An 11,919-nucleotide genomic window follows, 5' to 3' on the forward strand; every position below is an offset into this window, starting at 1 on the left:
ATTTATTTATTTATTTATTTTTTGTGTACCAAAAATAGTGGTGGGGTGGCGCCGTAGTGCCCCTTATTGACCAGCCGCCCCTGACACACACCCATGCACAGATTTGAACAAGGTGGGAAAATTCTACATTGTTTTAAAAACTGTGCAGTGTTGCCAGACGTACGATAATTGTCGTATTTGTATGATAATTTTGCCCTCTGTACGATGTACCATCAATAATTTAAAAAAAAAACATATTATATGACACGGCTCCCTGACATGAGAGGTGGCGGGTTGCGAAAAACAGCGGGGCCAATTTAGCGACTTTGTCGCTGTATTTACTGAGTTTTCAGACCCCTCCAGAGACTTTTCCAGAAAAGCAACTAGTGACAATCTAGCAACTCTTTTTTTCTGGTGTTATTGAGACTTATAGAGACTCTGACATGAATGCAGCGGGTGCTGCTGAGAGCTCCTCCCCAGTCCCAGAGCACTGACAGGAGGCTTCTTCACCCTGCGTCCCTCCCTGCTGCAGGCAGATATCCATCCCATCGAGACTTGAAACGAATCGTGTTAGTGAGAATCTGCTGCTGACTGATCCATGATGGGATGTTAATTAAAACATTTCTATGGTTAAAATAGATCCCTATAAAATAACTAAGTGTTTTTGCTGGTCCCAAGCCATAATAAAAAGGAGGGTTAGAGCTGTGACAGTAAAATAAAAACAATAGCCTAATCTAAATTGTTTCATTTTATTCTTTCCACCATTTCTATACTGTTGATTGTACAGCACCTTGTGAATATATTTCTGTGAAAGGCGCTTTATAAATAAAACTTTACTTACTTACTTACTTACTAATCTATATACAGTATATTAAAAAAGGAGCAACAGAAGAAACTTTATTTTTTGTTCTCTTGACATACTACTGTCTCTAAAGACAAGACTGGCTGCCGCGATGCAGTCACCGATGTTTTTATTAACCCTATTAAAACTACTGCCTAGCAGCTGGTCAAAGAATCAAACATCCTATTCGTCACAAAAAGGATGATTCATATATTGAGTTGAATGAAGAATCTGTCTCTAAAAGTTATGAAGGAGCTTATTTGTGTAGTTTAAAATGTGTTTAACAACCTGCAAATAAAGCAGAATGCAGGAAACAGCACCTACTTCATTCAAAATTTTCTGGGGAAGAACCCCAGACCCCCTTTCCACGCTATGCTTATGATGACAGTAGCAGCAAAGATGAGTTTAATTGTAGCACTATGTGAAAGAAATAACTAAAATTAGAAAGAAAAAGGTGGGACTGAGAAGGTGAGGGGGATAAGCAACATTTAATCATCTAGATGTCGTACAGAAGCTATTTTTTTAAGAAAAAAAAAGTTTTTTGGAGGCTCGCTGATTAAATTTACACAATATGCACTCAATTTATTTCTTGATTAATCAAAAGCATAATAAACTACAAAACAGACTGGGAAATGGGTGAAGTCAGCTGACCTCAGTTTTATCTTTGCGCTGTGCTCATTTTAACTCACCCTACCTATTTAGGATTAGTAAAACCATTTAAATATGAAAAATCATTTTGCAAAACTAATAGTTAAAACAGTAAACAAAAAAAGTAGCATGACATTTATTAGGCATTCTGAATTCTGGTGCATTGGTGTGTGCAGGGGTCATTATGTTACCGCATAGCGGTATCTAGTTTTATTTTTAAGGGCAGTTCTCCATTTACTTTACTAACAGATTTTAAAGATTTTTCTGGTAATTTTCCCAGAGTTGGAAGGAGTCGATTGTAGCATAAGAATCTAGAATGGATGTTTTGCTTTTTGTAACATTATGGGTATATGATGGGATCATAAAAATAGACCAGGGACGTTATTATTGTTCCAACTCATGGCTTTCTAACCTGTTGTTGTGGCCCACATTTTCTCCAGACAACAGCACACAGTACTCATTTGACAGTCCCCAATGCCTCCACCACCATTTCTTCTAACGCCACAAATCTCTCAGCTTATCCCCAGCCAGGCAAAAGACCACTGCTTTGCCACAACCATGGGTAATCACTTTTTATGCTCAATGCCTCCGGACTTGAGTTAAGATATCCTCTGAATTATAATGGATTAATTTGCTGAATTTACACAGGGATGGCTCGCTAACTCTGCCCGAACCAAATAGAAGTAAACTGCTGTATAATGAACAGTCCATGTTTATACAGATTACTTGAAATGCCTACAAAGATAAATTGCACACCAGCAAGGGATGCTGGTGCGTGTGTTGAATTGTAGCTGGCATGTGTGCATTTGTTTATGTAGACATGGGTAGTCTGTCAGCGCTTGGTTGATGAGCAGCAGTGCGAGCCAGCAATGGAGCGTAATGTTCCCGTTTTAACACTTAATAATCCTGCTAGTGATTTACTGCCTATGAGGCTTTTTCCTGTGGATTTTGTTCTCTGTATAAAAGCCAKACAGCGTTTAGAGAAAGGCAAACCATCCCCCCTCCAGCACTCACCAGTAATGAGGATTAAGGCAGTGAGACCATATTAACAGCATTAGTTTTTTCTAATGTGTGTTTTGAACATAATATTTGTTGTAATATTAAAAGCACCTCAAGCTCATGCGCATACTTTTTACATAAACAAACAAATGTCCCAATTTTTTGAAGCCATTATCAATTTGAATGCCTAATTTTTTTCCCAGACCTTTCCTCTTCTTTCATTTTTTGTGATTTTTTTTCCTGTTTAATGGCATGGATAGAAGTAGGGTGAACTCTCCCATCACAGAGGATTAATAACTACCTTTAACACTGCTAAGCACACATTTTCTGCAATGTGCTGAGTAGATACTGAACCAGCGACTCTTCATTCTAATGATCTCTCTCTCTCTCTCCCCCTCCTTGCATTGCAGGCTGACCTGACAGGAATCAAATGGAAGAGGTTTGTGTGGCAGGGTCCCACCTCTGCTCCCATCCTCTTCCCGGTGACAGAAGAGGACCCCATCCTGTGCAGCTTCAGCCGCTGCCTGAAAGCCGACGTGCTGAGCGTGTGGCGGCGCAGCCAGCGGCAGGGTCGGCGGGAGCTGTGGCTCTTCTGGTGGGGGGACGACCCAAACTTTTCTGAACTCATCCACCATGAGCTTACAGGTGAAGTTCATTTGGCATGTCATAGCAATTTAAAAACAAAAGAAAATAACAGTTGTTGGTGCACCCTCTTTACGTTGTCTCACAACTATCTATAGCAGGGTCAGCTACAGCAGGGGTTCTCAAACGTTTTGGTTCTGGGGACCTCTTAGAAGGGTGAAAAAATTCCAGGGATCCCCCTAAGACACCCTATGCTGTTAATGCAAAATAGTTTACCATTATTTTAATCCCTTAATGCTATGGTAATAGTATTTTTGTTTGGTTTAGTATGTTTGTTTTGCTAGTGCAATATTCCCCATAATACATTTTTTAAAATAAAAACCAAATTAACAATTTCTTGAAATTTTTTGAGGAAGACACGACACGACTCGTGGACCCCAGTTTGGAACCTCTGAGCTATAGAGCAATGCCCAATGTTCTTGTAGGCTTTCTGTAAAGAGGTTAGTTAGGCTTTTCTAAAGGTCATACCAGGGTATAAAAATGATTAGTACCGCCCAACCCTAGGGTCAGTGAAACTGGGCAGTTTACCAAAGAAATGGCCTTTAAGAGCCTGTAATTTACCCTGCTGTTGCAATAGCACATTATTGCTTTAGAAAAAAAAAATCTTTGGACATAAAATGTAGGGGTGTCCCGATACCAGTTTTTTCAAGACTGAGTACAAGTACGAGTACTTCAGTTTAGGTACTCGCCGATACCGATACCAAGTAGTTGGGTTAGGGTGGATTATCTGTTCAACTTGTTTAATATTAAACAGAATGAAAATGAAATGCAATTATCATGCAAAAATTGATGGGTAAATATTATGTTTGACAATAAAAAGGTAGTGCAAACTCTGACAAGTAGATAAGTTGGTATATATATCACACCATAACTTTTGAAACCATTTATTTTATTTTAAACAGGCTCTTTTTATAAGGCCACACTCCCTTTGAATGTATTAACAAAACAAATACTGCAAAACAAATGCTGTTGCATACATTGAAAAACAAAATAAGTTATTTTTATACATTTTCCTCAACATGCAACTACCAAATTTAAATTAAAATGTAAAACGTAAATTTTAGCAGCACATCTATAGAAGTTTACTCTGCTTCAGTCTTAAACTGTTAAAAAAATGACTAATAATAATAAAGTGCAGTAAATTTCAGTTCAAACTTAAATGGAACAACTAAAACAAAATCTCAGAAGAACCACAGTGAAAAATAAAATGCTTTTACAAGAAACTTCCTTCCATATTCTGCTTATGTCTTAGTTTGTTCTACAAGAAAGAAAAAAAAAACAGCATTGAAGTTACTGTAACAACTGCAGCACAGTGCTGTTTATGAAGGCTACTGCTAGCAGCAACAAACTCTTTGAATTCTTTGTCATGTCTTGCCTCAAATGTTGAATCAAATTGCTGCTGTTAAAACATCCAACTTTCGCTCCTCCTCTTGACAGTTTAGCAGAGCACAGCAGACAGTCTGCTTGTTTGTGTCCTCGTTTGGTGGCCGATCTTAAAATATCTCCAAACTGCCGACGTTACTTCTTCTTCTCATCGTTCTTCTTCTGTTATTCGGGGGTGCGGTCGGAAATAACGTGTCAGTGCGTTAGCGCCCCCGCCTGGTATGGATTGTTGTTTACCCTTTGTGCTGCAGCACAGCACAGGAGGAACAAAAAAGGGGACAAAAGCGGTATCGGTTAAGAGTATCGGCCGGCTTTTACGAGTATGAGTACTTGATGCTGGTATCGGACCCGATACCGATACTGGTATCGGTATCGGGACACCTCTAATAAAATGTATCTATCTACCTGTCAGCAGGCCTTTTTTAGATTCACCCTCGGTAGTGTAGAGCTCACAGCTTGCGTATAGTAAAACTCAATGTAGATACTGTGTTGATATTTTGTTATGGCCCCCCACACGCAACTTTTTAAAGTTTTTTAATTAATTAATTAATTAAAAAATTTTCAGTGATTTTTGGTCAACCGTAGCACAAAAGTCAGAAACATTATTTAAAATGTAGGTAAACATTATTTTCACAGTGATTAGAAGTTTTTCTATGCTTGTTTTTATATTACATAACTGATATTTTGTATCTACAAATGTTAGTATGATTAGAACAAAGAAATTTGAGTATTTTGAATAAATGTTACAAATAGATGTTATTTTATTTTTTAATTTTTTTAGGCGTGCAAGCTCTTTACTGTTTATGCGTACAGAGAATGAGATAAATACAAACTTTACTGACCCAGAGACTAAATGCAGATACAATCAGAATTAGAGTCGGATCATTTTTAAATTTAAAACCCTAAAAAGATGTTCTTGGATGTTTTTTGATCTGCAACATAAAGAGTCAAGAGTTATTCAGCAGCTCCTGCTGCAGACTTCAGTAGCTTGAATCAGAGCAGCCAATTTTTTTCCACGCCTCTTTTAACTCCATATTGTTTTCTGAAAGCACATGTGAGTGCGATGAGAGAGGGCCTCTGTTGATGATTTCTGTACTGTCAGGGGGAAAATGAACACTACAGTATATGTGCTGTTCATTCATTTAGTGGTTTTGTGTTCTTCAAAAGAGATTTAAACTGAAAACTCTGGACTCAGATCCATCTGCTGCACAGAGTTCTGATCACTTAAAGTAATAATAATTAATCATAGTAAATTATTATTGATAGCTATCATGAGGAGTCATTAAGTTGTAACCAGGTAGTTAAATATTCACATTTATGTAAATGTCTTACTGTTATAATTGAAGGTGAGCTGTATAAATCTGTTTTTGTTTTATCAAACAAGTAACTGTTTGTGTTATAGGTTGGTGACTCCTGTCCTAAAACAGTACTTGCCATATTATTTACCATTCTGGCTTTTGGTTTTCAAGATTAGAACAGACATTTTATGCTGGTGCTACAAATATTTGTTCTGTGCTGCAAAACCAGCTACCTCTGTAGCACTGGTGCTATGAGCTAAAAAAAAAGTTGACGTACAGCCCTGTAAGTGAGATCTATAATAAAATAAATGTTATGACACATCAGTGATTTGTCCCACAGAAGCATCTTTTTTGTCCCACAGACCCACACTCACATTCAGGATGTGGTCACCCTGGTCAGATTAAAATCAAGTTTTGTTGGACTTTACCTTGTGCTTGCTAATTCTTAACACAATCAGCAGTTAGGCTGTTTAACAATTAGTTTAATGATCGTAATGCTTCAGTAACTATATTTGGTAGTTAAATAATTATATAAATAATTGATGTAAGTGCACTACATCTCCTTATGGTTTCCCTCACTTGCTTTAAGACCCGTGGTGACCGTGCCTTCTCCTCTGTGGCCCCCAGGCTCTGGAATGAACTCCCATTTAATCTAYGCTCCCTTGATAACATTKTCTCTTTKAAGACACTCCTAAAAACACACTTTTTARCAGAGCGGCTGAAAGCTCTGCTCCCCATGGTGCTGAGGCGGGCAGGGGGTACTGAGAGTTGGAGGGAGGAGGCAGATCTTAGAGAGCGGGAGGGTGTGGAGATGTTCAGGAGGTCAGACAGGTAAGGAGGTGAAAGATTGTGGATAGCTTTGAAAGTGTGAAGGAGAATTTTGAAGATGATGCGGGATTTAACTGGAAGCCAGTGGAGCTGTTGTAGGACTGGAGTGATGTGGGCAGAGGATGAAGTTTTAGTGATTACAAGGGCAGCTGAGTTCTGAACCATCTGTAGTTTGTGAAGGGATTTATTGGGGAGGCCAAACAGTAGGGAGTTGCAGTAGTCGATCCTGGATGTTACTAGGCTGAGTACAAGGATGGCTGTGGAGCGGGGAGTGAGGGAAGGACTGARACGGTTAATGTTGTGAAGATGAAAGTATGCAGATTGAGTCACATTGTTAATGTGTGAGTTGAAAGAGAGTGTGGTGTCAAGGATGACACCTAGCTTCTTGACCTGAGGCGAGGGTGTTATATGTTTAGTTGGAGGAAATTGTTAGAGAACCAGTTATTAAGCTCACTGAGGCAGTCTAAGAGTTGAGGATGATAAGGTGGAGTTTGGTTTTGTTGAAATGTAGAGTTGAGTGTCATCGGCATAAGAGTGGAAATGGATACCAAATTTACGGAAGATGTGGCCAAGCGGGAGCAGATAGATTATGAAAAGTAGAGGCCCGAGTACAGGACCTTGGGGAACACCAGTGGAAATGGGTGAAGACTGGGAGCGGAAGGACTTGAGCTGTATGAACTGAGTGCGGTCAGAAATATAGGATTTAAACCAGTTCAGTGGGGTGTCTGAGAGACAGATAGAGGTTAGTCGGTCGATGAGGATAGGATGAGAGATGGTGTCAAAGGCAGAGCTCAGATCAAGGAGGAAAAGTATTGACAGAAGTCCTGAGTCAGCAGCAAGGAGAAGATCATTAGTAATTTTAATAAGAGCAGTTTCGGTGCGGTGATGTGGTCGAAAACCTGATTGGAACTGTTCATAGAGGTTTTTGCTGGAGAGGTGTGAGTGAAGCTGATTAGTGACGACCTTTTCAAGAATTTTGGAGATGAAAGGTAGATTAGAAATGGGACGGGGGTTATTGAAGTTAGTCGGATCTAGACCTGTTTTCTTTATGATGGGGTGATGGCAGCCAATTTAAAAGCTGTGGGAACTTTACCAGTTGTCATAGAGGAGTGGATGATGTTAGTGATGATAGGAAGCAGAGAGGGGAGACAGGATTTAACGAAAGCTGTGGGGATGGGATCTAGCTGTGAGGAGGATGATTTGGACTTTGTAATGATGGCAGAGACATCAGCAGCAGAGGGGAGAGCGAAGACAAAGAGGGGGGTGGAGGGGGGTGGGAGTTCTGTAAAGATGTTGGGGGCAGAGTTTCGCCCAAGGTGTTGGTGTATGGAGCAGATTTTTTTCAGTGAAGAATGACATGAGGGAGTTACAGCAGTCAGTAGAAAGCATGTGGGGGTTGGGGGGTAGAGAGTTCGGAGATGAAACTGTGCAGTTAAGGAGAGAGAAAAGAGTCTGTGTGTTGCCTACGTTGGAACCGATGATGTCAGTGAAATAGATTTGGCCTGAGCGATACTTTCTTTGTACTGTAAGGTGTGGTTTATATACATCTSTTTGTGAACTGTGAGTCCTGATTTCTTGTAGTCGCTCTAGTCTGYGACCTTKTGTTTTCATGGAGCGGAGTTCTGAGGTGAACCATGGAGCAGAAGYGGAGAAGGAGATARAACGGGTTTTAAGAGGAGCAAGAGAGTCGAGGATGTTGGTGAGCCCATTGTTGTAGGTGGAGACTAGATCATCTAGATTAGTTGAGTTGACGGTGGAGCAATTGTTATTAATCTGAGAAAGGAGAGTTTCCTGGTKGATGTTCTTGATGTTACAAAACTGAATAGTGCGTTGTGGTCTGAAAGAAGAGAATTTTAAATTGACACTGAAAGAAAGCAGCAGGTGATCAGTAAAAGGGAGCTCATCAGAACAACATTTAAGAGGTGAGAGACCAGAGCAACATAATAAGTCCAGAGTGTGACCCTTAATGTGAGTTGGAAAATTGATGAACTGCTGGAAGCCACAGCTGTCCAGGCAGGATGAAAAGTCTCTGGTGAGAGGGTTGTTGTCATCATCCATATGAATGTTGAAGTTTCCCAGCAGGACAATGTTGGGTGAAAGGGCTGAGAGGTAGGCGAGAAAATCGGCAAGTCATTTATGAAAGAGGGGTTTGGTTTGGGTGRGCGATAAATAGGCAACAGTGGTGGGGGTAGGGCCAGATAGTAAGCACAAAGCCTGCTCAAAAGATGTGCGCTGCTGTGGCTTCAGCTCATCAGCGCCTGTCAATCACCAGGGGCGCACAACTGAGGGTGGCCGGGAGGGGCTATGCCCAACCCGAAAATTTTGTGGCCTCACCGTTGTGCTCCTTTTACCCCTCACCTATTTAGGATTAGTAAAACATTTATATATGAAAAATGCTTTTGCAAAACTAATAGTTAAAATAGTAAAACTTAAAATAACACAAACTTAAAATAGCCCCTCTGAATAAAGACAACCAGAATAAAACAAATGTCTAAAAGTCTTGTCATATTGTTTTCTAACGGTTTGTTTATTTATAAATAAATAGCTCTCCCGACTCACACTTTATCTGAAAACGGGGTATCTGGACATTGAAAAATGCTTATAACTCAAAAACGATTAAACATAGAAGCTTCAGATTTTTTTTGTTGTTTAGCTCTGATGAAGGGCTATCCATCAGGCCCACCAATCAGTTCCCCAACTGAAAAAGGGGTATCTACACATACATAAATGGTTATAGCTCAGAAACTGTTCAACTTAGGAGCTTCAGATTTTTTTTGTTGTTTAGCTCTGATGAAGGGCTATCCATCAGGCCCACCAATCAGTTCCCCAACTATGCTTAAAATATCCTCCTTCACCCACCCAATCCCATGATGCATTGCAGGTGGAAGCTGGGTATAATGTAAAGCATGAAATAAAGCTGTAAGAATGTCCTGATGCATCTCAGTAATCCAGGTAAAAAATCAAAAGGAAAAAAATTGAATAGGTCTTCTGGACGGGTTCTTCTTTAATAAAACGTTTCGTCTCTCTTCCAAGAGACTCCTTCAATCTGAGAGTTTCAGGCAAAATTCAGGCTTTTGAGTCCTGCCTCCAGGTGACTGATACTCACATCACATGGCTATCGTTCACACCTAATTAATACCTATTGTTAACAGGGGGTGAAGAGATACGCTGTATGTATGAAAGCTGTAAGAACATTTTCATATTTCTCTTTTTCCTTTGACATAAAATAAACTTTTAGAAAGTTTTTAGGTGGGAATTTTTAGGTGGCACTGGAGAACTAAAATATATATACTCGCTTTGTCAATATTTTGCTTAATAACAATTTTACTCCGGGAGGGACTCAGAGTAGAGCCGCTGCTCCTCTACGTCGAGAGGAGTCAGTTGAGGTGGCTCGGGCATCTGGTTAGGATGCCTCCTGGACGCCTCCTGGGCACGTCCCATTGGGAGGAGGCTCAGAGGAAGACCCAGGACACGCTGGAGGGACTGTTTATCGGCTGGCCTGGGAACGCCTTGGGATTACCCCGGATGAGCTGGCCCAGGTGGCTGGGTAGAGGGAAGTCTGGGTCTCTCTACTTAGGCTGCTGCCCCCGCGTCCCGTTGAAGAAATGGATGGATGGACAATTTTACTCCAGTCTTTCGGACATGATTATGGATGCTACACTCTGCTCCRAAGCTCAGCTGACTACTTTCTGCTGTAGACAACGCGAGCGTGTGCACGCACGCACGCAGTCACACACACACACACACACCCTCACAGTCTTCACGCATGGCACACACACAAAAACAACCGCGTGAGGTGCTACAACTCCAGATAAAAGTGATCATTTCCACTCTGCGCAGTGCGTGCAGGGGGGGACTGTTACACAAGTTTACAGAGTTCTCCCAGTGCATGTGGACCGATGGTAGTTTGGGCAGAAGAGGTACTGCCATGCTTGGCCCCACAGCAGTGCATGCTTGTTTTGCGGGACCACAATAACCCATCTCCAGCTGATCTGCTCAGAGCTCAGCTGGTCGACTGCGGAGTCGACTTCTAAACTACAGATTATTAACAGCAGACACAAATACAGTAATATAGTAATTCCCTAATTGTCTTTCATTCCAGCAGAGAGATGTGCGGTGCTGTGGCTTCAGCTGGTCATTCCTCTGTGGAACAGCACCTGTCAATCACCTGGGGTGCAACAAAGTGAAGGTGGCCGAGAGGGGCTATGCCCACCCCTAAAATTTGGCGGCCTCAACAGTTTTATCTTTGCTTTGTGCTCATTTTAATTCCCCCTACTTATTTATGATTAGTAAAACCATACAAATATTTAAAATAGTTTTGCAAAACCAATAGTTAAAAAAAAAAAACTTAAAATAACACAAACTTCAAATAATCCGTCTGAATAAAGATAACCAGAATAAAGCAAGTGTCTAATAGTCTTGTATTGTTTTTGTATTGTTCATTTATTTTTTTAATTTTTATGAATAACTGTGCCTCCCCACCCCCAGCCCACCCCATCTGAAAAGGGGGTGTCTGGACATATAAAAATGCTTAAAACTCAAAAACTATTCAACATAGGAGTTTCAAATTTTTTTATATTTTTTTATTTTTTGGTTGTTTAGCTCTGGGGGGGCTATCCATCAGGCCCACCAATGAGCACCCACCCCGCAAAGACCTCCACCTAAAGCAATAAAAATTTGGGATGCACCTCGCAGCATGAAATTTGGTAGGAATAGAGACCTCTGAGTTCTGGTACATTGGTGCGTGCGGGGGGTCAATATGTTACCGCTATGCTCTATCTTGATTGTATTTTTAAAAAACTGTTTTCTGTGGGTGATCTGAGGATTGTCCTTGTAAGTCAGAGCCATTGAAAAGTGTATTAATATACCTTTTTTCAGTTCAAAACAATCGACCCAGTGCAGGTGGTGGGAGTCAGAGGAACTCTGACTAAAATAACATCATTGATGGACATCTCTCACCCCATGCATGAAGCTGTGGCTGAAGTAGAGAGCTCCTTCAGCGACAGACTGCTTTATCCGAGGTGCACAAAGGAGCATTATCGCAGATCTTTCCTCCCAGTAGCTCCCAGACTCTATAACCAGCACCATGCCCAAAAATCACAATAAGAGAACTAAAGTGTTCTTCTGTCTCCCATCACTATTTGTACTGTTATTGTTCATTGGCTACGTTCACACTGCAGGTCTTAATGCTCAGTTCCGATTTTTTGAAAAAATCTTTTTGTGTGAACGTTCACATTACATTTTAAATGTGACCTGCATCAGACCCCTGTGTGAACGCTCCACAGCACTGATGTGACACAC

The 11,919-nt window shown here is 40.7% G+C and overlaps 1 protein-coding gene across 1 annotated transcript in view; it reads left to right on the plus strand.

The window, feature by feature from the left end:
• Positions 1 to 11,919, plus strand: part of med13a (mediator complex subunit 13a) — a gene marked incomplete in the record, with an annotated part of 244,898 nt that overhangs the window by 28,788 nt on the left and 204,191 nt on the right. The window contains 1 exon segment of the mRNA XM_014026539.1: positions 2,878 to 3,112. Coding sequence (XP_013881993.1) covers positions 2,878 to 3,112 — 235 coding nt within the window.

This window comes from Austrofundulus limnaeus, unplaced genomic scaffold (genome assembly GCF_001266775.1).
Source record: "Austrofundulus limnaeus strain Quisiro unplaced genomic scaffold, Austrofundulus_limnaeus-1.0 Scaffold565, whole genome shotgun sequence".
NCBI classification, from domain to species: domain Eukaryota; kingdom Metazoa; phylum Chordata; class Actinopteri; order Cyprinodontiformes; family Rivulidae; genus Austrofundulus; species Austrofundulus limnaeus.